The sequence below is a fragment of the Gossypium arboreum genome, chromosome 8 (genome assembly GCF_025698485.1).
Source record: "Gossypium arboreum isolate Shixiya-1 chromosome 8, ASM2569848v2, whole genome shotgun sequence".
NCBI classification, from domain to species: Eukaryota; Viridiplantae; Streptophyta; class Magnoliopsida; order Malvales; family Malvaceae; genus Gossypium; species Gossypium arboreum.
In genome coordinates this window covers 37,819,697-37,846,688 of record NC_069077.1, presented here as the reverse complement: position 1 = coordinate 37,846,688, position 26,992 = coordinate 37,819,697, and the positions used below count along the sequence as shown (strand labels likewise).

Genomic DNA, 26,992 nt, shown 5'->3' with positions numbered 1-26,992 from the left:
GACTCTCCTTGAGTTCTGTCCAATACAATAGAGTTCGGCACTTTCTTCCATACAAGTCCTCATAAGGTGCCATCTTTAAACTCGTTTGAAAACTGTTGTTGTAGGCGAACTCTACCAATGGTAGGTATTTTTCCCAGCTGCCTTGAAATTCAAGGATGTAACATCGCAACATATCCTCAAGAATCTGAATCTTCTATTCAAACTGACCATCAGCCTATGGGTGAAAAGCTGTACTAAAACTCAACCTAGTACCCAAGGCTTCTTGTAACTTCTTCCAGAATCTCGAAGTGAATCTCAAGTTTCTGTCTGAAATAATTGACAACGGTACCCCGTGTAATCTCACAATTTCAGATATATACAAATTGGCCAACTTGTCAAGTGAATAATATGTCCTTACCGGAATAAAATGAGCCGACTTTGTCAACTTATCAACCATAACCCATATAGCATCTTCCTTTTTCAAGGTCAATAATAATCCTGTCACGAAGTCCATAGTCATTCAGTCCCACTTCCATTCGGGGACCATCACAAGCTGTAGTAAACCAGAAGGTACTTGATGTTCAGCTTTGACTTTGATACGTGATATTCGTGACAGGTTTTAAAGATTTATGAAAGGATCATTCTTGAGACTAAATTTTTATCATGATTAAGGCAAGTGTACCTATCGAACAGTAGTATAGTTCAGCAAGACTAGATTGTCGAACCCAAAGGAACTACGAGTACTAGTATTTACTTCCTTTTTATTATATAGCCTAAAAATTAAAGGTTTGGTTATCTAAACTAATTATTAACTAAGAATGCACAGAAAGAAAATTTGGGAAAATACTTTTGGGAAAAATTCGATTGATTAAGACAATACCTAAGGAAAAATCCACCTAGACTTCACTTGTTATTTAACTCTGAATCAGACGATTTATTCATTTGACTTGATCCATAAAAATCCCTAAGTTATATTATTATCTATCTCAAGACTAATAACATCTAACCCTAGGTTGAATAATTGAAATCTCTTTCTAATTAACAACCTAGAATTGCATTAACTCGATCTATGGATTCCCTTATTAGGTTTCACCCTAATCCAGCAAAATCTTATCACTTTATCTCTAGGCGTGCAATCAACTCCGCTTAATTATGACACATTTACTCTTAGAAAGGGTTTATTCCTCCTCTGAATAAGAGCTTAACTTGAATCAATATCCTGGAATATCAAACCAAGAATTAAGAACACATAATTAAGAACAAGTCAAATATTTATCATACAATTCAGATAATAATAACAAGATCCGTCTTAGGTTTCATTCCCCTTAGGTATTTAGGGGGTTTAGTTCATACTTATGAAAGAAAACATCTCAAAAGCATAAAGATAACAAAACATAAGAAAACCTAAAACTCCTGAAGGAACTTGAAGGGAGATCTTCAGTCTTGATGATGAATCTGGCTTCTGAGATGGATCAAATGGCTTTCCTTGAGTAATTCCTTGCTTCCTACTCTGTGTCCCCCTTTTTAAGTGCCTCCTCAGGTGTTTAAATCGGCTTTAGAACACCTAAGAGCCCCTAAAATCGGCCTTTTTCCTAATAGGGTTATACTTGGGCTCGGTAGGGACACACCCGTGTGACACGCTTTTGTGCGATTACTTCAGTCTGTGGCCAAGGCTATTGAACAGGCACGGGCGTGTAGTATACCCGTGTAAGTCGTGCTTCAATCCTGCCAAGGGACACGGTCGTGTGACACGCTCTTGTGAGAAAGTCCAGGCCGTGTTGATTTTCCACGTGGGTCCATTTTCTCTATTTTTTGGCCCGTTTCTCGCTCTTTTTACTCTCCTATGCTCACCTAAGTTTAAAACATGAAATTAAAGGATTAGGAGCATCGAATTCACCAATTCTAAGGAGAAACCATCCATAAATGTGCTAAGCATTGGATAAAAATAAAATTAAAATGTGATATAAAAATTTTAAAATAAAGCTATAGTCGAGTGATAAAATTAAAATTTTATTAATGTAATTGGCAATGGTTCAAATATCATCACACCTATAGTTTTTTTAATTAAAAGACTAAAATATCTTCAAATAATATAACTTATTTTTAAAATAAAAAGATAATTTAATAATTTTCTTAATGGAGTTGGTGCCTTATTGACTCGTGACACAAACTCAATTACGTATTTAAATAATAGTATATAGTTAAAAATTTTAAATCAATGCAATAGATATTTTTCCTAATTTAACAAAGAGTTTGCAATTTTGCAATTGAGCTTTGGAAACACTAATTATGTGACACAACGTGGTTTAAAGAAAAATATATACTGTATATAGTAGAAAGTACATATTATGGAAAATTATTTGATACATTGTTAGTAGAGTTTTTTACACTTTATAAATGGGTTGAAAGTAAGAAAAATATATATTTTATAGTCTAGAAATTATATATTATGGAAAATTATTTGATACATCGTTAGTGGAAGGAAACAATGGTCCAGTGGGGGAGAAAGTAGGTGAGGGAGAGAGGCGATATTTTATTTTATTTAATATTGATATAATTATATTTAATTAATATTAATATTACTATAAAACTTAAATTTATAATTTTATTTTTTGAAAATATTTATTTATTTTTATATATTTTTTGAATTTGTTAGAATTAAGATCAAATTGAGAATATTTATAAATTTTTGAGTGTTAATTTTTTAAAATTATGACTAAATCGATATAATATTTTAAATTTAATAGCTAAATTTGTTATTATATCGATCTTTCAACTTTCATGTTAGCTTGTTGTTTGTGATTTTAACGAAAGTGACCAAAATAACTGAACTATATAATGTGGGTGCTCATATTACAATTATTTTATATTTTGAGTATCTAAAATAATTTTTTAATAATTATTGGATGGCTATTTATGTTGTTTACCCATTATTATATATGTAACATCTCTTTGAAACATTGCTTGAATTTTTTTTGAATGATTTAACGTCTCAACCTCAAATATTGATATTGTATTTTAAAGTAATTTTGAAAATATTTTATATAAACTTTCATGAAAAATTATTATAATAATATTTATAATTTGTTTAAAAGGTTTAATTCTTTTTCATTTAAGTTAGTGTCCGATTAATTCATGACACAAACTAAATCGAAATTATATGTGAGCTTTAGTTCAACGTAATATTATATATATAATTTTATTTATATACAATTATTTACATAAAATTTTATTTTAATTTAATTTTCACAAAATATTAATATTGTTATCGATGTATTATCATTTTACCTTTAAATTTTGACTATTTAAATAATTAAATTATCTACCATGAAATTAATTGATATATTTATTTTAAAATGTTTAAAACCTTGTCAAAATCAAAAGTTTATGAATATAATGTTGAAACCAAAGTTTGATGTATGTAATTAGAGTTAATTGCATCATACATTTTTAAACTATAACTTTAAATTGGTTTCTAAAATTTAAAATATTCTAATTATATTCTTAAACTATTAATATTATATCAATAAAGATCTTTCATTATTAAAATAATTAATTTAACCATTATATGATATGTCAAGTCTTATTTGGCATAATTTAAAGTGAAAATTTTAAGAAAAAAGAATATCGTAAAAATCTTAGTTTTGAGGTTTTCAAAGTTTTTACAAAAGCTTTTATCGTTCAAGATCTCTTTTTTTTTAACTTTATTTTTAGTTTTACCTTTTAAATATTATGTGGTAACGTTTTACTTTTCTTTAAATTTTTCATATTAAATTATGTCACATAAGATTTGATGTGTTAGTTAACAATTCTAATTAATTCCTAATTCATATAACATTAATAGTTAGGAGATATAATTAGAATATTTTGAATTTAAGGGCCCATTAAGAGTGAAGGTCATAATTTGGGAAATGTGTAGCGTAATTAACTCATATTATTGTATCAAATTTAATGTATTTGCAATAAATTTGAAATTTATTACTAATATAGTATTGAAAAGTCACCTAATAATTGGATTTAGGTGTAATTTTTGTAAGTATACAAGAGTTGCATGTTTGTATGATTATTGTAATTGGTGGGTTCCACTGAATTGGGTATAATTGGAATACTCCAATTACACTTTACAATTCTTAGAAGATGAAAATGGGAGAAATTACAAGTAATTGCACCCAAATCCAATTTTAGGAATTATTTTATACAAATTCTAAAAATTATATTATAAACATAAATACGAATGAGTGTTTGGGCTGGTTACTGACAAAAAATTCTTATATTAAAAATCTTTGAAAATTATATTATAAAATAATTTGTATATTTTATAAAATTATAATAAAAAATATTTAATCATAAAAATTCTAAAGTTATAATTAAAAAATTATTATAAAATCATTTACATATTGTAAAAAGTATTACAATATATTTATTTATAGAAAATTATCGTCAAGAAATATCAACATATACTATATTATAAAAATTATACTTATTCATTAAAATTGTTATATCGTACCTTATTTATAAAAAATAACTTCATCAAGTCGTAACAAAAATTTATATTACAACCTTTAATAGTTAATTCAATTACTTTAAACTTTCCAAAGAAACCCTATATCAATTTAGTAAAGAAAAAACAAATCTGTTTCTACTTCTACAATTCATTTGTCGTAAATTATTTACTTGAAATGAAATCCAAAAGAAATCCACCCTATTAATTGCTATGCTCATCCTTCCATTTTTAACTTCATTTCTTGGACTCACAGGTGTACATTAGTGGAGTCCCTTAAATTTCTCCTCTGAATTATATATTTGTCATCCAACTGAACACAGTTTCACCAACCCATCTCTCTCGGCTATTTGATGGATCCTTTCGCCATTGCTACCACAGTATTTGCAGTGCTTTCTCTTTCATACCAGCTTCATGGACATGGGGAGAAGGTGGAGAGAGGTTTAACTGTAAATGGTTATTGTGATCTTTTCCAAGGCAGTTGGGTGTATGATGAATCCTACCCACTTTACCAATCATCCAGCTGCTCCTTCATCCAGAGCCAGTTCGATTGCTTGAAGAATGGTCGGCCTGATAAAGACTATCTCAAGTATCGATGGCAGCCCACTACGTGCAACTTGTCACGGTAACTCCTCCTATCTTCTATGATTCTGAGTATAATATCAACACTCAAAATCATTACTTATAAGGTCTGAATCAAATTTATCCTTTTTAAAACCAACCTCTTTTAACATGTTATCCAACTTCCGTTAACACTATAGTTGAAATTTCCAGGGGAAATGGCAATAAATAATTTAATGATTGGGCAAAAGAGAGATATATTTTTGTGATTGTCATAGAAGTTAAAAAAGAAAAAGAAAAACAATTGAGGTTTTGACACAGAAGTTACCTTATTTGGGAGTTGCGTTTGTATTAACAAAATGAGTTCTGTATAGGCAAACAACACTATAAGGATAAATAACAGTTAAATTTTAACCTTCATGCATCCACTTTCGTTATAGCACATTTACTAAGATAATAATTGTTTATGCCTATATATATATTTTTTTTAATATTAATCTCATTATAATTTGTTATCATATATACTTGTTTTTTATATAAGGCCTAAAACTATTCATACCACATTCCCAACTTTAACTAGAAGGATAATGCATTTCAACGCATTCGAACGCCCACACCCTCCTACACTAACAACAATGTCGATATCCATCAAGTTAAAACTCAATCGGCGTATGCCTTTATATAGTTATAAATGTTGCTTTATGAACCCAAGCATTTAAGTGGAAATTCACAAGAATTAAAGTAGAGGCGAAGATAGGGGCTAATAGGTGCTTTGTCCCCAAAAATGAAAAATTGCAGTTTAGTCTTTTTAGAAATAATAAAGTTATAAATTAATTTATGATAAAATTACACTTTGTATGATTTACTCCCTTTAAAAATAATGGAATTATAAATTAGTACACCATAAAATTACTTTTTAATCTCTTAAAATTTTATATTTCAATCCCAACCCGTTTAAAAAAATTTTTGACTTCGCCCTGAATTAAAGGCACTTGCATATCATGTTCAATTCTGGAATTGTTTCCATTGATTTTACTTAACTTATTTGTATGAATATCTTTATTAACTCATTTTTATCATGAAATGGTGCGAGTTAATCGAATATAAATTAAGTTAGAAGTGGATAAAATTAATCTTATATTCAAAATTTAATATTGAGTGTAAAAATATTTTTATTAAATATCTTTAAGATGTACAGTTATTTCATTTATCCAATTTCATTTTTTTTTTCAATTTTTTGGTTATTCACCCATGTTGTTGTGGGAGTATGGAAATCTATTATATATATAATAGGAGGTTGAAAATTGAAATTCATAAAACATGTAAACGATATAGCACCACCAATCCTTAATTATGTTTGTTAGTTTTCTTATATTCTAATAATGCATACAATTATAAATTAAGAAAATGTAATTAAAGGAAGTTTCTTATTTTGTTAATTGTTGTGTTGTGTAAGTGACCTAACAAGATGTCTTAACACTTCCACCTTTGAATGACATTACGAAATAACAAGATATTGAGGGGAAAAAAAATGCGTGCACGATATGCCAATAGACATGGAGCATCTCAAGAACATTACTTTATTTTTGTTTTTACCAAAACTCAATAGGGAATATGTTGTTAGGTTCTCACATCAATTGACTCTGAACCTAACGATATTGTTGTCATGTTGTTTTCTATAATTTCATGCCTAGCCTACAGTAAAAAAAGACATTACAAATCCGATACTTATTGAAAGCTAATTGTTTATGTTGTCATCTAATCTTAAAATATGTGGTTAATGAAGGTTTGATGGAGAAGATATGCTATCGAGAGTTAGAGGGAAGAGCATTATGTTCGTTGGCGATTCTCTGAGTCTAAATCAATGGCAGTCACTCACTTGCATGCTTCACACTGCTGTCCCTCACGCACAGTACAAAACTATAACTGTTCAAGGCCTCTCCACCTTCACTTTTTTAGTAAGACTAAATTTCAATATCCCCATTACATTACTACTAGAGTAAAAGTAATGAAGAATGAATACTCAGAATGGTTAATTTGGCAGGAGTACAATGCGAAGGTGATGTTCTCCCGCAATGCATTCCTAGTGGATATTGTAAGCCTGCCGATTGGTCGAGTTCTGAAGCTTGATTCAGTTGAAGAAGGTGCGAAATTATGGAAAGGAATTGATGTTTTGATCTTCAATACTTGGCATTGGTGGCTCCACACCGGAAGGAAACAACCGTATGATTTAAATAATATATATATTGTCTCATCCTCAACATTTGCTTGTGCTGAATCATGTCCATCATCTGTTTTTGGGTTTGCAGATGGGATTTCATTAAAGAAGGAAATCATACACAGGTAGACATGGACCGCTTGGTTGCCTATGAGAAAGGGTTAAATACATGGGCTAAATGGGTTGACGCCAATGTTAATACTTCAAAAACTACAGTTCTCTTTCAAGGAGTTTCTCCGGATCACATTAAGTAAAGCGTAAACTTATATATATTTTACCCTAAATTCAAATTACCGTCACAACATAATTCAAAAACACTAATCCTAGATTTGTATTTAATGTTTTGAAATGATCAGTTCAAGTGATTGGGGTGAACCTAAAGCAAAGAATTGTGAAGGGCAGAAAGAGCCAATTAAGGGAGGAGATTACCCAGGAGGTCAACATCCAGCAGAGAAAGTGGTTGAGAAAGTGCTTAAGACCATGTCGAAACCGGTTTATCTACTCAACGTAACGAATCTGTCACAGCTGAGAAAAGATGGGCATCCATCGGTGTATGGCCATGGCGGCCACAGAGATATGGACTGCAGCCATTGGTGTTTGGCTGGTGTTCCCGATACTTGGAATCAACTTTTATATGCAGCTCTCATTCAAAGCTGAAATTACCATTCCAATCTATTTATCATGTTTTTATAAATAAAAATGAATTACAATATGATAATTAGAAGAAATATTGCAATTCCTAATAATTAAATATTGGAAAAGAATGTTTTTGATTGTTGTGAATGTCAACCTGGTAGGTTCTCCAGTTCCATAACTAGCGATTTTGTAGGAGTCGAGAAAATAGATCAAGAAATCACAGCAGGGTCTTCTACTTAAAGCTACAATGACTTGCTGATGTGATGTGAATCGTGATAAGTTTTATAATTTATGAATATCCGTACTTGAAAACTAACTATTATCATAACAAAGGCAAGCGCACCTTATCGAACAGTAGTATATCTTATGGCAAGACCGAGATGTCGAACCCAAAGAAACTAAAAGTACTAGTATTAACTTTCTTTTTATTATCTAGCTTAAAAATAAAGGGGTTTGTTTTATCTAAACTAATTACTAAACTAAGAATGCACAGAAAATAAATTGGGGAAATAACTTTTGGGAAAACTGAATGATTTAAACAATACCTAAGGGAAAAATCTACCTAGACTTCACTTGTTATTGACTCTGAATCAGACGATTTATGCACTTGACTTGATCCGTAGAAATCCCTAATTTATATTATTATCTCTCTCGAGACTAACAACATCTAACCCTAGGTTGATTAATTGAAATCTCTTTCTAATTAACTCCCTAGTGTTGCATTAACTCGATCTATGGATTCCCTTATTAGGTTTCACCCTAATCCGGAAAAATCTTGTCACCCTATCTCTAGGCGTAAAATCAACTTCGCTTAATTATGTTAGATCTACTCTTAGACAGGGACTTTTGCTCCTCTGAATAAGCACATCAATACTTGAATTAATATCCTGGAATATTAAAGTAAGAATTAATAATTCATAATTAAGAACAAGTCAAATATTTATCATACAATTCAGATAATAATAACAAGATCCGTCTTAGGTTTCATTCCCCTTAGGTATTTAGGGGGTTTAGTTCATATTTATGAAAGAAAACATCTCAAAAGAATAATGATAACAAAACATAAAGAAAACCCAAGAACTCTTGAAGGGAATTAAAGGGAGATCTTCAGTCTTGAAGGTGAATCTGACTTCTGAGATGGAGCAATCGGCTTCCCTCGAGTAATTCCTTACCTCCTACTCCGTGTGTCCCTTTTTGGTACCTCCTGGGGTGTTTATATAGGCTTTAAAATGATTCTAAACCCTCAAGAGTGGTCTTTTCCGAATAGGACTAGACTTGGGCTCGACAGGGACACGCTTGTGTGACATGCCCATGTGCGATTGCTTCAAACCGTGTTCGAGTCTGTTGAATAGACACGGGCATGTGGTCTGCCCGTGTACAGAAGTCCAGGCAGTGTTGATTTCACATGTTGGTCCATTTTCTACGTTTTTGGCCCGTTTCTCGCTCTTTTTACTCTCCTATGCTCACCTAAGTATAAAACATGAATTTAAAGGATTAGGAGCATCGAATTCACCAAATCTAAGGAGAAATCATCCATAAATGTGCTAAGCATGGGATAAAAATATGTATAAATTGTGGTTTATCAAATACCTCCACACTTAAGCATTTGCTTGTCCTCAAGCAAAATCCTCAACTCACAATTAAGAATTCATTTTTCTTAACTTATAATTCCTATCAATAATATCTCAAAATAAACCATAAGTAATCATACATTGAGAATTCAACTGAAAGAACATCAAAAACATTCTAAGTTGAGCATTTTATCACGAAAATATAGGTTCTCCCCTCATCTAAGTGATTACCTTTGATTCAAAATATCACAGAGTTTTAACATCTTCACTAAGGATTCACTCAAATCACTCGAGGTGTTTAAGGACGATAAGTTAAGTGTGACAGCCTTAAAACGACCCTAGTCGGAATGTGGTTTCGGGACCACAAAAAAACGAGGCATAAAAATAATTTGATATTTATTTTGATGCCTATAATATGTGTTAACTCATGTGTGACATTTTGGATACTTTAATTTAGAGTTATAAATGTGAATTTCACTAGAAAGGACCTAGTAGAAAACTTTGAAAGTATGATGGGGGAATGTGTGATGACTAATTAAAGCATGCATGCAAAACAATGGCCTTGCATGTCAAATACCCCTCTTTTTACAAGTGATGGCCGGCCATGACAAAGAATATAGGCAAAACATGTCATAGACATGTTTTGTTGGTGAATCATGGGTGAAAAAATAAATTAATGAGCATGGGTAATAAAGAAATGGAAAAAGAAAAAATGGTCTCATGCATGCACCATTGCCGTGTATTGAGGAAGAGAAAAGAAAAAATTTGTTCATCCATTTTTCATTCTCTCTTGACCGAAAATACTAGAGGGAAGGAGGAATTTTGCTTCATGCTTGGTTTGGAAGAGGATTAGGAAGAGGTTTGGCTATACTTGCATCAAGATTAAGGTATGTTTGAGGTTGTGCCATGAGATTCATGCATGTTTTTAGTTGATAGCTTGATGCTCTTGTTAGCCCATGGTTCAAACCTTTGTTATATCATGGGGATGGTATTTGGCCAAGGTGGATTTTGTGTTAATGCCATTGCATGTTAAATATGAAGCTTGCTAATGATATATGTGATGGTGGATTGATGGCTCTTGGACTTTCTTTTTAGTATTTTTGAGTAAGACATTAAGTTCTTTGTTTAATCATGACCAAAATTATGGTGTTGTGATGTATTCGCCATGGTACATCCAAAAGTGTGATTTATGCTCATTGCATGGAAAGTAAGATTTGTGTTTTGAAATTATGTTCATGTTTAGTTACAATCAACTTGAGATTCGGCTCTAGCATATATATATGTATATATGTTTGTACATGATGTATTGGTATGACATATATACTATTTCAAGGTGTATATTTGCTTGTGATGATGTTTTGGTTATGAAGTAAATGAGAGATGTGTATTGAGCTACGATATGTAATCGTTAGTTAGTAAAATGTATGCTGTTTTGTGTGGTATTAAGTGTATAATTGGCCTCAACATGGACATGCATATTCGCCACATGAGGGGAAATTGGTATGCATGCATTCGGTTAAAGGCAAGCATATTGATGCCTATTCTTGGCTTAGAAAATTCGCTAAGAGGAATATTAACTAATGTGTTGAGTTCGATTCATGATTTCGTACACATGCGACTTTGATGCCTAATGAGTATATATATATTGGCTAAGTACCTTGTATTCCTCTTCGATGCTCAAATGATTAAATCGATTTATTTGTTAAATTAAGCTCAAGAGCAAAGGGAACTAGATCCGACAAAGGGAAGGAAAAAGTGGTCGAATAGCCATTGAAATCGTTCGACGACATCCTAGGTAAGTTCTTGAGTAATAGAGCTTAAATTCGAATTGATTAGATCATGTTTAAAGCAAATTAAAATCATGCTCTTTGTGTGTGGCTATTGAGCCGAAATTGCAAGTGTGAAAAGTGCCTTGTGTTTGAGTTTTGCTAATGAAAATGAAATACTGAATGTGTCATAATTTATTGATAATTGTGCTCGGTTATTGAATGATGTCCGGCTAAGTCCCGAAGGCTTTGTGCTAAGTGACTATATCCGGACTAGGATCCAAGGCATTCGTGCGAGTTAATAAATCCGGGCTAAGCCCAAGGCATTTGTGCAAGTTATTAAACCGGGTTAAGTCCGAAGGCATTCGTGCGAGTCACTATAACCGGCTTCGTCCGAAGGCATTTGAGCGAGTCGTTATATCCGGTTAAGTTCAAGGTACGTGATTCGAGAATGAGCGATCTTGCTGTAAAATTTTCAGTTAATACGCTTGAAAAATTCCAGCAATGAGGTATGTTCGTATGTGCTTGAATTAGTTGATTCCCTTCGAATAATATTCGCTCAGTCGAGTAATGAGTTTCCGGTATTTGGCTAAGATGATCCCTTATGTATGAACATAGGGGTTGGAATGTGAAATGAGTAGGATATTGAGAATTTGTGCATATGAAATTATCCGTTAGCTTTATGAATGCTATGCTTTTGTTGTGCTGGAATTTCTTGCTCAAACTTACTAAGCATAAATTGCTTACTCCGTTTTCTCTGTTTCTTTGTTTATAGATTTTGGCTTGTCAGTTATCGGACTCGGGATTTTTGGAAGTTGAATTCTCCCACACTATCAAAGCCCCCATTTTGGTACAATTTTGGTTGAACTTTGAAATGGCATGTATAGGACTACCCTTTTGTTGAAGGTCATGTACCTTTCGGTTTTGTGTAAACTTGGAAAGCCATGCGAAAATGGCTTATATACGTTTTTAGCATAGTACCATAATTGTTTGTATGTTCATCATTATGAGGTATGGAATTGTTTTGAAACGATTAGCCATTGGAATGGTTAATCATGATCACACTTTGTGCTATGTATGCAAAAAGGGCTAATTGAATCATGGAAATCATGAAATAGGTAAAGCCTACCTTAAAGGCAGATGCTGACAGCAGCAGTGATGTGGATGTGAAAAATCATTAAAAATAGTAGGAATGGTATTAAATAGTGAATAAATTATTTAAATGAACTTTGATGAAGCTACTTTCATATGGAAGAAACGAAACGGTCATATGAGTTATATGTTAAGAGATATTAAAGTTCTCGTGAAACAGGGCCAGAACGGTTTTTGGATCCCCTGTTCCGACTTTGGAAATTCATTGTAAATTAACCAGAGATAATTAGGAGTCATGCCATATATGTATATATTCCTCTCTGAGTCTAGTTTCTATAGAAACAAACGGCATCAGTATTAAAGCCCTGTACAAGGAGATATTCAATTCGTAACATACGAAGGTCAGTGTAGTCGAACCCTGGAATAGGGGAGACTTTAACTAATAAACTGTACTAATTGGCTTGACCAAAAATTCTAGAAAAAAATCTGTAGATGGAAATATGAGTCTAGTTTTAGGGAAAAATTACGAAACTAATTTTCGAGCTTTGAAACTCAAGATATGATTTTTAAGGCGACAGTGATGCAGTGACCAGCTAGTCTGGAAATTTCTAAATGGACTGTGAAAATAGTTAAGTCTGTGTGCACCTCGTGTCCGATTCCGGTAACGGACTCGGGTACGGGGTGTTACAATTTTATTGGTATCACAGCTACGGTTTAGTCGATTCTAGGACTACCGTAATACGTTTAGGTCTAGCTATACATGCCATTATGTGATTAATTGATAGTGTGGTGATTTCTGACGTTTGAATTTGTGTTTAATTATAGTAATGGATCCGATCCCAACCGAAGCGATAGGCGATGATGTGGAGAGTGTGGTGCTGCTCCGCACAAGGGACAAGCGCGGCGGACTCTCAACCTGTTGCTAGCAATCTGAATGATGAGGCTAGGCAAGCTTTTATAGCGTGATGAATGATTGGTTCAACCAATACATTCGAACTAAAACGGCTGTTCCACAACCTCCATTCCCGACTCATACGACCCCAGAACTACAATGCCTCCGTGAATCGACCAAATAAGGTCGAATAAGCCCCAAGTTGATGAATCCGAAAACATGGGGCTACTGAATTTAAAGCTACGGATAGCGACGATGCCGAGCAAGCTGAATTTTGGTTGGACAACACTATCCGGCACTCGATGAGCTATCTTGTACACCGATGAATGCCTAAAGTGTACTATCTCCTTGCTACGTGATTACGCCTACTATTGGTGGTGTACTCGACTTCACATTGTGCCCGAGAGCAAGTAACTTGAGAGTTTTTCCAAACCGAGTTTGGAAAAAGTATATCGATCGAGATTTATGGATCAAAACGGAAGGAATTTTCGAACTTAAACAAGGTTCCATGTGGTTCATCGACTATGAACGAAAATTTGTGAGGCTCGGCGATGCGCGGGAATGCATTTCTTGAAGTCGTGATGTGTAAACGCTCAAGATGGACTGAATGATGATATAAAGCTATATGTTGGCATTTTGGAAATCGAGAGTTTGTGGCTCTTGTCGAGCGGCGTGCAAAGCCGAGGAGCTTAGTATGGAGAAAAGAAAAGCTGAAGTGGGAGCAAGGGAGTTTCAGAAGAGGTCTTCGGGAAACCCTTCCCACATCATCAAAGAAATTTAGAGATGGCTTAGGCGGTCTAGAGACACTTCAGCTTTTCTAGACGAGATCGCGATCGACCCCCGTGACCACACGAGTCACTTCGATCGCCAGTGGTGGAAATGATCGTCGAGAGAGAACGGAGTGCCAGTATTGCGGCAAATGGCATTCTGGAAGTTGCAAATTCCGTGACCGCTCCTGTTACAAGTGCGGATCAGTTGACCACTTCATTAAAGATTGCCCGAGGTTGTCGAGCGAATGAATGTAGATCGAGTGGGAAACGGGTGCTACCATCGCCGAGGTAGACCGTCTAGAAATACGGGCAATGCTAGTGGTGGTCGAGAGGATCTAGAGATGTTACGACCAGATCCGAGGCTCGCGCTCCTGCTAGGGCTTATGCTATACGCGCACGCGAGGATGCTTCCTCTCCGGATGTTATTACCGGTACTTTCACTCTCTTTGATACTAATGTGATTGCTTTGATTGACCCCTGGTTCTACTCATTCTTATATATGCGAAACCTTAGCATCCAAAGAAGACTTTACCTATTGAGTCTCTTGAGTTCGTAATTTGGGTGTCAAATCCCTTGGGTCGTTCGTCTTTGGTCGACAAAGTGTGTAAGAAATGTCCCTAGTAATTCGAGGTTCTGTTTTGGCGGACTTGATGCTTTTGCCGTTCGATGAATTTGATGTTATTCTTGGGTTGGATTGGTTGACCGTGCATGATGCGGTTGTGAATTGCAAAAGCAAGACTATTGATTTGAGGTGCGCAAATAACGAGATGATCCGAGTTGAGTCTACGGACTTAAAGGGTTGCCGTTGTAATATCATCAACGTTGGCCCAAAAATATGTAAGAAAGGGGTGCGAAGCATACCTTGCGTATGTACTTGATGATAAGGAGTTAGAAATAAAACCCGAATCTGTGCCGGTGGTTTGTGATTACCCGGATGTTTTTCCGGAAGAATTACCGGGTTTGCCACCTGTTCGGGAGATAGAGTTTGGTATTGAGCTTGTACCTGGGACCACATCGATTTCGATAGCTCCGTATCATATGGCACCAACGGAATTAAAGGAGTTGAAAGCTCAGTTGCAAGAGTTGGTGGATAGAGGTTTTGCTCGCCCGAGTTTTTCACCTTGGGGTGCACCAGTGTTGTTTGTGAAAAAGAAAGACGGAACCATGAGGTTGTGCATCGACTATCGTCAGCTTAATAAGGTGACAATAAAGAACAAATATCCGCTATCACAGATCGATGATTTGTTCGATCAACTGAAGGAGCCTCGGTGTTCTCAAAATAGATTTGAGATCGGGCTATTATCGATTCATGAATCCGAGATTCGGATATACCCAAACCGCCTTCGAACAAGATATGGTCACTACGAGTTCTTAGTGATGCCGTTTGGGCTCACTAATGCCCTCGCGGTATTTATGGATTTGATGAATCGGATCTTCGAACCGTATTTGGATCAGTTCAGTAGTTGTGTTCATTGATGACATCTTGGTCTATTCAAGAGATGAGACCGAACATGCGAGCACCGAGATTAGTGTTGCAAATTTTACGGGATAAGCGACTATATGCTAAGTTCAGCAAGTGTGAGTTCGGTTAGCGAGGTTAGCTTCTTGGGCCATGTGGTATCTCGCATCGGTATTCGAGTCGACCGAGTAAAATTTCAGCCATACTTAATCGGAAGCCTCAGAAATATTCGAGGTTCGGAGCTTTTTGGGACTTGCCGGTTACTACCGACGGTTTGTAAAAGGATTCTCGATGATAGCCACACCCATGACGAAACTGCTTCAGAAAGATGTCAAGTTTGAATGGACGGAAAAGTGTCAGAAAAGTTTCGACCAATTGAAAACTCATTTGACGGAAGCTCCAAAGATTAGTACAACCGAATCGGCAAAGAGTTTGTCATCTATAGTGACGCCTCCCTACTTGGGTTAGGTTGCGTATTGATGCAAGAAGGTCGAGTTGTGGTCTATGCGTCGAGACAATTAAAGCCACATGAGAAAAATTATCCGACCCATGATCTCGAATTGGCTGCCATCGTATTCGCCTTAAAGATGTGGCGACATTACTTATTTGGTGAGAAGTGCCATGTGTATTCGGATCACAAAAGTCTCAAATATTTGATGACTCAAAGAGACTTAAATCTGCGACAAAGACGTTGGCTCGAGTTGTTAAAAGATTATGAGCTTGTCATTGATTATCACCCGGGAAAGGCTAATGTGGTTGCGGACGCCTTGAGCCGGAAATCACTGTTTGCTTTACGAGCAATGAATGTACACTTGTCTATTCTACCCGACAATGTGTTAGTAGCTGAATTAAAGGCCAAACCATTATTGACTCATCAAATTCGTGAAGCTCGTAAAGTCGACGATAAGTTGGTTGCAAACGGGTGAGTGTGTTCGAACAAGGAATCGAGTTTCAAATTGATGATGACGATTGTTTGAGGTTCGAAGTCGTCGTGTGTTCCAAAGAATTGAGAACTTATTTCGATAATTCGAACGAAGCCCATTGTAGCCGAATGGCAATCCACCCGGGAGTACGAAGATGTACAACGATTTGAAACGTCGGTTTTGGTGGCATGGTATGAAACGAGACATCTCCGACTTTGTTTCGAGATGTTTAATATGTCAACAAGTGAAAACGGAACATCAAGTGCCTTCAGGATTACTTCAGCCGATTACGATACTCGAGTGGAAATGGGATCGAGTCACAATGGACTTTGTGTCCGGACTGCCATTGACAACAAGTAAGAAGGATGTGACTTGGGTTGTTGTTGATAGACTGACTAAGTCGGCTCACTTTATCCCTGTGCGTACGGATTTTTCATTGGATAAACTAGCTGAATTGTACGCTTCTCAGTTGTGAGATTACACGGGTACCGATTTACATTGTGTCGGATAGAGATCCGAGGTTCACCTCGCGATTTTGGAAGAAATTGCAAGAAGCTTTGGGTACCAAGTTGCATTTCAGACCGCCTTTCACCCTCAAACCGATGGTCAATCCGAGCGGATAATTCAGATACTTGAGGATATGTTGAGATGTTGCATCCTCGAATTCGATGGTTCATGGGAGCGGTATCTACCTTTGATTGAATTAAGCACAACAATAGTTTTCAATCAAGTATTAAGATGGCGCCTTACGAGGCTTTGTACGGGCGTAAATGTCGTACACCATTGTTTTGGACCGAGCTCGGTGAAAACAAAATTTTCGGAGTGGATTTGATTAAAGATCTTTGAATGAAGGTAAAGGTAATCCGTGAAAGTCGAAGGCGGCCACGGATCGTCGAAATCGTATGCGGATTTGAAACGAAAGGACATTGAGTATCGTGGGAGATAAAGTGTTTCTTAAAGTTTCGCCTTGGAAAAAGATACTCAGATTCTAGTAAGGGCAAGTTGAGCCCGAGATTCATTGGGCCGTACGAAATCTCTGAACGAGTTGGCCCAGTTGCGTATCATTTGATTTTTCCCCCTGAACTCGAAAAGATTCATAACGTCTTCCATGTTTCAATGCTTCGACGCTATAGATCTGATCCGTCGTACGTAATTAGTCCATCAGAGGTTGAAATTCAAGCCGATATGAGTTATGAAGAAGAACTGATTCGTATCCTAGCTCGTGAAGTAAAAGAGTTGCGAAACAAAAGGGTCCCGCTAGTGAAAGTATTATGGCTCAAACACGGAATAGAAGAAGCTACTTGGGAACCCGAGAACTCTATGAAAGAGCGATACCCAAATCTATTTACCGGTAAGATTTTCGGGGACGAAAAATTTCTTAAGTGGGGGAGAGTTGTGACATCCTTAAAACGACCCTAGTCGGAATGTGGTTTCGGGACCACAAAAAAACGAGGCATAAAAATAATTTGATATTTATTTTGATGCCTATAATATGTGTTAACTCATGTGTGACATTTTTGATGCTTTAATTTAGAGTTATAAATGTGAATTTCACTAGAAAGGACCTAGTAGAAAACTTTGAAAGTATGATGGGGGAATGTGTGATGACTAATTAAAGCATGCATGCAAAACAATGGCCTTGCATGTCAAATACCCTCTTTTACAAGTGATGGCCGGCCATGACAAAGAATATGGGCAAAACATGTCATAGACATGTTTTGTTGGTGAATCATGGGTGAAAAAATAAATTAATGAGCATGGGTAATAAAGAAATGGAAAAAGAAAAAATGGTCTCATGCATGCCCCATTGCGTGTATTGAGGAAGAGAAAAGAAAAAATTTGTTCATCCATTTTTCATTCTCTCTTGACCGAAAATACTAGAGGGAAGGAGGAATTTTGCTTCATGCTTGGTTTGGAAGAGGATTAGGAAGAGGTTTGGCTATACTTGCATCAAGATTAAGGTATGTTTGAGGTTGTGCCATGAGATTCATGCATGTTTTTAGTTGATAGCTTGATGCTCTTGTTAGCCCATGGTTCAAATCTTTGTTATATCATGGGGATGGTATTTGGCCAAGGTGGATTTTGTGTTAATGCCATTGCATGTTAAATATGAAGCTTGCTAATGATATATGTGATGGTGGATTGATGGCTCTTGGACTTTCTTTTTAGTATTTTTGAGTAAGACATTAAGTTCTTTGTTTAATCATGACCAAAATTATGGTGTTGTGATGTATTCGGCCATGGTACATCCAAAAGTGTGATTTATGCTCATTGCATGGAAAGTAAGATTTGTGTTTTGAAATTATGTTCATGTTTAGTTACAATCAACTTGAGATTCGGCTCTAGCATATATATATGTATATATGTTTGTACATGATGTATTGGTATGACATATATACTATTTCAAGGTGTATATTTGCTTGTGATGATGTTTTGGTTATGAAGTAAATGAGAGATGTGTATTGAGCTACGATATGTAATGCGTTAGTTAGTAAAATGTATGCTGTTTTGTGTGGTATTAAGTGTATAATTGGCCTCAACATGGACATGCATATTCGCCACATGAGGGGAAATTGGTGTGCATGCATTCGGTTAGAGGCAAGCATATTGATGCCTATTCTTGGCTTAGAAAATTCGCTAAGAGGAATATTAACTAATGTGTTGAGTTCGATTCATGATTTCGTACACATGCGACTTTGATGCCTAATGAGTATATATATATTGGCTAAGTACCTTGTATTCCTCTTCGATGCTCAAATGATTAAATCGATTTATTTGTTAAATTAAGCTCAAGAGCAAAGGGAACTAGATCCGACAAAGGGAAGGAAAAAGTGGTCGAATAGCCATTGAAATCGCTCGACGACATCCTAGGTAAGTTCTTGAGTAATAGAGCTTAAATTTGAATTGATTAGATCATGTTTAAAGCAAATTAAAATCATGCTCTTTGTGTGTGGCTATTGAGCCGAAATTGCAAGTGTGAAAAGTGCCTTGTGTTTGAGTTTTGCTAATGAAAATGAAATACGAATGTGTCATAATTTATTGATAATTGTGCTCGGTTATTGAATGATGTCCGGCTAAGTCCCAAGGCTTTGTGCTAAGTGACTATATCCGGACTAGGATCCGAAGGCATTCGTATGCGAGTTAATAAATCGGGCTAAGCCGAAGGCATTTGTGCAAGTTATTAAACCGGGTTAAGTCCCGAAGGCATTCGTGCGAAGTCACTATAACCGGCTTCGTCCGAAGGCATTTGAGCGAGTCGTTATATCCGGTTAAGTTCCGAAGGTACGTGATTCGAGAATGAGCGATCTTGCTGTAAAATTTTCAGTTAATACGCTTGAAAAATTCCAGCAATGAGGTATGTTCGTATGTGCTTGAATTAGTTGATTCCCTTCGAATAATATTCGCTCAGTCGAGTAATGAGTTTCCGGTATTTGGCTAAGATGATCCCTTATGTATGAACATAGGGGTTGGAATGTGAAATGAGTAGGATATTGAGAATTTGTGCATATGAAATTATCCGTTAGCTTTATGAATGCTATGCTTTTGTTGTGCTGGAATTTCTTGCTCAAACTTACTAAGCATAAATTGCTTACTCCGTTTTCTCTGTTTCTTTGTTTATAGATTTTGGCTCGTCAGTTATCAAACTCGGGATTTTTGGAAGTCGAAGTCTCCCACACTATCAAAGCCCCCATTTTGGTACAATTTTGGTTGAACTTTGAAATGGCATGTATAGGACTACCCTTTTGTTGAAGGTCATGTACCTTTCGGTTTTGTGTAAACTTGGAAGCCATGCGAAAATGGCTTATATACGTTTTTAGCATAGTACCATAATTGTTTGTATGTTGATCATTATGAGGTATGGAATTGTTTTGAAATGATTAGCCATTGGAATGGTTAATCATGATCACACTTTGTGCTATGTATGCAAAAAGGGCTAATTGAATCATGGAAATCATGAAATAGGTAAAGCCTACCTTAAAGGCAGATGCTGACAGCAGCAGTGATGTGGATGTGAAAAATCATTAAAAATAGTAGGAATGGTATTAAATAGTGAATAAATTATTTAAATGAACTTTGATGAATATACTTTCATATGGAAGAAACGAAACAGTCATATGAGTTATATGTTAAGAGATATTAAAGTTCTCGTGAAACAGGGCCAGAACGGTTTCTGGATCCCCTGTTCCGACTTTGGAAATTCATTGTAAATTAACCAGAGATAATTAGTAGTCATACCATATATTTATAGATTCCTCTCTGAGTCTAGTTTCTATAGAAACAAACGGCATCAGTATTAAATCCCTTTACAAGGAGATATTCAATTCGTAATGCACGAAGGTCAGTGTAGTCGAACCCTGTAATAGGGAAGACTTTAACTAATAAACTGTACTAATTGGCTTGACCAAAAATTCTAGAAAAGAATCTGTTGATGTACATATGAGTCTAGTTTCAGGAAAAAATTACGAAACTAATTTTCGAGCTTTTAAACTCAAGATATGATTTTTAAGGCGACAGTGATGCAGTGACCAGCTAGTCTGGAAATTTCTAAATGGACTGTGAAAATAGTTAAGTCTGTGTGCACCTCGTGTCCGATTCCGGTAACGGACTCGAGTACGGGGTGTTACATTAAGCACTCAATAGTCAATATAAAAAGCTATTACCATAGGCTTGCATGAAAATCAAATCTCCACCACTATAAATTGAGATGAAACATCAATCAAAAGGTCTTTAGAGGGTTATAATGTAGCTTTGGTTAGGGGTGTGGTCACAAGCTGGAAAAGAAGGTTAGAATCTAGATTGAATTAAAAAAAAAATTACCTAACTAGAAAAATAATTAATCATCAATTGAATATATGTGAGCTTTTTCTCAGAATATGGAATTAAACACTTAAGCTCAAAAACCAAGAATTACTACTAATACATATGTATGTATTAATTTTTTTTTTTAAGAACAAGTCAAATAACATAGGCTAGCAATCAAAAATAAAACATAGCTAAGCAATTTATTCAAATCAAATCTCGACAAAAATAGGGATCAAATTAATTTATGGGATTTCAACAATAATAGGTTATGGGTTAGTATTGAGGGCAAATCAATTAATGGATTGTTAGGCTCAAGGGGGTTCACTAAAGATTTATTATGAAGGTAGGCTTTTATGGAGTGAGTGGGTTAAACCTAAGTGCCTTTATCAACTTGACATATCAAATCAAATGGTGTGGTCTTGACATGTATAATCAAGTAAGTTCTAAAATAACATATCAATATTAACGCACTCAAAGCAACAATAAATGTGACCATGAAAGAAATAATATATGCTCTAAAGGCTCAAGATCTCACAAAAATTATGGCTTTTTGATGTTTAAACTTGTGAATTTCAACTCAAGATAGTACCTAAACTTGGGAAAACAACCTAAAAATTTTTAAATATCAAAAATCAACTCATCATGCTTGATTCTCTAATTCCTTAAAGTCTAATAATCAATGCATAAATGCCAATGTTTTAATTCAAGACATATCAATAAAAATCATAAATTAATCAAAATTTATTCTAATAATGATATGAGAAGATCATTTGAGAGCAAGACAAAATTTAGGGATTTTTCTGATAATGATATAAATATCCCCCCCACACTTAAGATGTACATTGTCCTCAATGTACAAAGATATATAATAGTGATATAAAGATAATATCAGAAAAGAGAGGGAGAGAAGTGAAACTTCTTAAATGTTGAATGGAATCCTTGAATTGGAGGTATGGAGAATAATCGGCCAAGGCAATGATAAGATTGGAGGAGGATACTCCGATGGTGGTAGAGGTTGGGTTCCACAACCACAGTGTCCAGCGAAGAGGATAGCTGGCCGTGTGGTGGTTGGGCAGGACATGGCAGTCATGGAGAACCTTTTCCAATGGAGTTTCAAGTTCCTAAGTGATGGTGCTTTGGAGCTCTTTATAACTGTGATAAAATAAAGAACTCTTTAGGAAATATAAAGAAGCATAATTACTCGTAATGAAATAGCCGAATATATAAATTGTTCAATAAAAATTATAAAACCTAAAAATGAAATAGTATTAAAGGAAGATAAAATAAAAAGTACTTAAAGAAGATAAATAAAGATAAAAGTGAAAATAAAAATAAGAAATAAAAAGTCTTTAAACATCGTCATCGCTGGATGGTTCGCGAGGTGGTGGTGGTGATGAGATGTGAAAGTGTTGACAAATCTGATGTAAAGTAGCATCAATGTGATCAAAGCGCTGAAAACACTGCTGCTCAAATCGAGTAAGGCACTCAGAGATGTCAGAGTATAAAGCAGCCGCATGAACTGGGCAATGAATGGCGGCGGCTGAGATGGTGGTTCCTTGTGCTGTAAAGGGACATCATCAGTAATGTCCTCTGGGTCTTCCTCCTCGGTGGACTAGACCAGGCGGTACTGGGGAGGGTCAACTCCATGTCATCGCTCAATCATCCTCATATGTAGTATACTCGAGATGCCCTATGGGGACATCTGATCAATGAGGGTGAGGGAAGATGCTTGTGCCGCCGTGTTGAGTAGGCCGAAATACCGCGCTAGGCGAGTCACATAAAGGCCGATGGATATGACTCCCTTCCTATGCCGCTCCGTCTGGTGGCGAATGGCGAGGGCAATGAAATAGGCAAGGTCGAAGACATGCTTGTTCATCATACTCCATAAAAAGTAGGCTTCGTGAGTGTTGATGACATCGGTGCTCTCTCGTCGCCCTGTCAGAGTGTAGGCCAAGATGGCGTGTAAGTACCTCAAGGATGGGGCGAGGGCCGATGCCTTAGAGCGTCTGGGATCATAGGTGGCTGAAGCAGGAACGAGGGCCCTCCACCAATTGGAGGGAGACAAGTGGATGTGGCAATGGAGGGTGTCAAAATCATCGTCGTCCATGAACTCCCCTGTATAGAGCCCCAAAGTGGCGCCAAACTCAGATACGCTCAACTGGCGGACTAAACCACCGAGACTGAACTAGACCGTTCCAGGATCATCGAACTCTATCATAACTACTTGAAGATGGAAGGTCGAGCAGAGTTCAAGTCTGAGCTCGAGGTACGTCGGCTCGATGATCTCGAAAAAGAGCTCCCATAGGTCAGTCATGAGAAGGGCTCGGACCGCGTCAGCCAGTTGGATTTGTTCAGGTGTAGCCCAGTCAATGCAACGGCCCGTACCTAGAGGTCGGGCTCGTAGTTTTTGAAATAGTTCCTCCTACGGTCCCGATGGGAATTGGAGGAATAGGTGCCTGATCTCCTCGATAGGACCAAAGGATGATGCTGCTCCTTTCCTCTTTTTCGAGGCAGGGACTGCGGTTTTCTTTCTGCGTGGATTCGACATGATATACCTGCAAAAGGAACTTAAATCTTAATGAATGTAAAAGATAACATATATTAACAAATTCAAAAAAGAGTTAACCATGAATTGAACTAACAAATGCAATCAAAAACTATTAACACTAACAAGACTCAACCAAAAGCAATCAAACTTGATAGAGATTTTATGGTACATGGCAGAGTAATAGTAGGACTAAATTCAAAATGAAAGTATCTAAGCATGGTGAATTAAATCCTAAAAATGAAGATGATGTGATAAACAATTAGAAGCAAAAGCGATAAAAGGATAAAAATTAGGATTATCATGTTAATAAGCATCCAAATGAAGTAATAGAGAAGAGAAAACCATTAATGGAGGAGTGGTAGCCGGAGGAGCAATGGTGTAATGGTGGGGAGCGGTTGAAGTCTGCCACGGGCGTGGGCGGTGTGTCGTGTGGTACGCAAGGGTAAGAAAAGGAGTGGAGGGAGAGAGGGGAGAAAAATAAAGGAGAAAGGAAAGCTAGGGTGGCCAGTCGGCGGTGGGGGAGGGGTTGCGGCGGCTAGGGTTTAGAGTTTTTAGGAAAGAGAATGATGAATAGTGAGGGGTTTATATAGATATTGAGGCACACGGGCATGAGCCCTAATTTTAGCATGTGTGTATCGTGATTTTCAAATTTGGGCGTGTCTGAAATTCGGCCCACGGCCGTGTTCTTTGGGCGTGTTGATGCACACGACCGTGTTCTACTTTGTTCGCTTCTCTCAGGCCCATGTATGGATGTCCACGCCCGTGTTATATTGTCAGTCTTGACCACGGGTAGTGAGCACGGGCATACCACACGCCCGTGTTACTTTTTCAGTTTCAACCATGGCATCTAGACACGGGCGTGTCGCACGCCCATATTGTTTTGACAGATTCACCCACGACCATGTCGCACGGCTGTGGTGACTTATCGACTCCTGTGTTTGGGAAAAAATTTTCCCTGTTTTTACACAGCCTTATCGTACAGTTGTGTTGCCTTCCGTGGCGTGGGCACGGCCTAAGGCACACCCGTGGGCCTGGCCGTGTGGTTCTGGAAAACTTATGTTCAGTGACTTAGTTAGTGAATTAAATGTTAAAAACTAAAATTTAAATAAGTAACATCGTTAGTGCTCGGGTTGCCTCCTGAGAAGCGCTTATTTATAGTCTAAGCTCGACTTACCTCTCTGTTACATGGTCATGGTGGTGCGAGGAGTTTACACGCCTCATCTCTGCTATCAATTTTATTAAAATAAGGTTTTAGACGAGTACTATTTACCTTGAATGTACCAAATTTAGGATGAATTACCTCGACTGTGCCGTATGGGAAAATGCTAAGTACCGTAAGAGGGATTTCTCCATTAGGTTCAGAGGTGGCAAACCGAGGGTCTGCTGCATCTAATAGTACTTTGTCTCCAACCTTAAGTTGATTTGGTGAAATATTGAGCTCATCATGGCATGGTTTCAGTTTATCGTGTGATCTCAATTTCTGTGTTCGCCACTCATCTAGTTCCTCGACCTATAGACTTCATTCTTCATAGATGGGTCCTTTGTCGTTACTCGAACATGGCTCAAGTGTGTTCTTTGAACATGTTTCCTGCAAAGAAGGTTTTACCACATGATCAGTATTAATAGTACGATTTATACAATCACCCTTAATATTTGATGTGTTACTTGAATTACGAGCTTGAAGAGTGATTGTTTCTTCATCCACACGAAGTGTGAGTTCACCTGTACCAACATCAATTATAGTTCTAGCAGTTGCAAAAAAGGGTCTTCCTAAAATTAAAGGCACGTCACTATCCTTTTCTATGTCTAGAACAACAAAATCAATTGGGAATATGAATTTATCAATTTTAACGAGTACATCTTCAATAAACCCTTAGGAAATCTGATTGTTTTGTCTGCTAACTGAATGCTCATCCTAGTTTGTTTGGGTTTCCTAAGACCTAGTTGTTTAAACATTTTATGAGGCATGATATTGATACTAGGCCCTAAATCAGCCACAGCATTATTAACATCTAAGCTACCAATTAAACAAGGAATCGTAAAACTCCCTAGATCTTTTAATTTGTTGGCTAGCTTATTCTGTAGTATGGCTGAGCAAACTGCATTTAACTCCACATGTGACGCTTCATCCAACTTTCCCTTGTTTGTTAAAAGCTCCTTTAAGAATTTGACTACGTTTGGCATCTGCGAAAGAGCTTCAATAAACGGTAAGTTGATATGTAATTTTTTTAATAATTTAAGGAATTTACCGAATTGTTCATCTGTGTAGTCTTTCCTTGTTGTATTGGGGTATCGCACACGAGGTTTGTACTCTTTACTTACCAGTGTTTGTTCATTGTGGTCTACCTCACCTTTACTTTTACTTACCACAATTTCTTGCCTCGATTCTGATTCAGGTTCGACTAACCCTTCCTTATCTTGAATGGTAATTGCATTGAGCTGTTCCCTTGGGTTAGATTCAGTGTCACTCGGCAAGCTACCTTGTGGTCATTTAGAAATCAATTTGGCAAGTTGGCCTATCTGAGTTTCGAGCCCTTGGATCGATGCTTGTTGATTCTTAAGTGCTGTTTCGGTATTCTGAAAGTGAGTCTCCGACACCGAGATAAACTTTGTTAGCATCTCCTCAAGGCTCGGCTTCGTTTCCTATTGGTAAGGTGGTTGTTGAAAACCTAGAGGATGTTGTGGCCTTTGATTCTCTTGACCACCCCACGAGAAGTTGGTATGGTTCCTCCAACCTGCATTATATGTGTTACTACATGAGTTATTTTGAGATCTGGAATTATTATTACCCATTTATTGAACTTGTTCCTCCTCGGTGCTGGGGTTGAAGGGTTGATATTCTGTGTATGCTCCTCCTCCATTTGAATTGCACCTCATCACTGGATGTACCTGAGTAGAACCACACAAACTGTCAATATTTTTATTTAAGAGTTCTACCTAGTTAGATAGCATAGTAACCGCATCGAGGTTGAAAACACTGGCTGCTTTTGTCGGCTTTGTTCTCATGACTTGCCATTGATAGTTATTCAGTGACATCTCTTTAATAAATTCGTAAATCACTTCAGGTGTTTTGTTATTGATAGTCCCACCAGTAGCTACGTCGATAAGTTGCCTTGTTGAGGGGTTCACGCCGTTGTAAAACGTTTGAACCTGCAACCATAAAGGTAACCCATGGTGAGGGCACCTTCTCAATAGGTCCTTGTATCTCTCTAATGCATCATAGAGTGTCTCTAGATCCATCTGCACAAAAGAAGAGATATTATTCCTCAACTT

The 26,992-nt window shown here is 36.5% G+C and overlaps 1 protein-coding gene and 1 non-coding gene across 2 annotated transcripts; both read left to right on the top strand.

Moving 5' to 3' along the window:
• The first annotated feature begins 4,645 nt into the window (after positions 1 to 4,645).
• Positions 4,646 to 8,064, top strand: LOC108468891 (protein trichome birefringence-like 43). Its single transcript, XM_017769758.2, has 5 exons — positions 4,646 to 5,105; positions 6,828 to 6,999; positions 7,086 to 7,264; positions 7,351 to 7,509; positions 7,616 to 8,064. Exons 1-5 carry the CDS (start codon positions 4,834 to 4,836, stop codon positions 7,914 to 7,916), a joined length of 1,083 nt encoding a protein of 360 aa, XP_017625247.1. The 5' UTR covers positions 4,646 to 4,833; the 3' UTR covers positions 7,917 to 8,064.
• An 18,821-nt stretch (positions 8,065 to 26,885) lies between these two features.
• Positions 26,886 to 26,992, top strand: LOC128280205 (small nucleolar RNA R71). Its single transcript, XR_008270386.1, has one exon. It is a non-coding gene; the product is annotated as a small nucleolar RNA R71 (small nucleolar RNA).

Coding starts and splice junctions, on each gene's coding strand:
- LOC108468891 (XM_017769758.2), top strand. CDS start 4,834: ATGGATCCTTTCGCCATTGCTACCACAGTATTTGCAGTGCTTTCTCTT. Junction 5,106..6,827: donor ACTACGTGCAACTTGTCACG/GTAACTCCTCCT, acceptor TGGTTAATGAAG/GTTTGATGGAGAAGATATGC. Junction 7,510..7,615: donor GTTTCTCCGGATCACATTAA/GTAAAGCGTAAA, acceptor TGAAATGATCAG/TTCAAGTGATTGGGGTGAAC.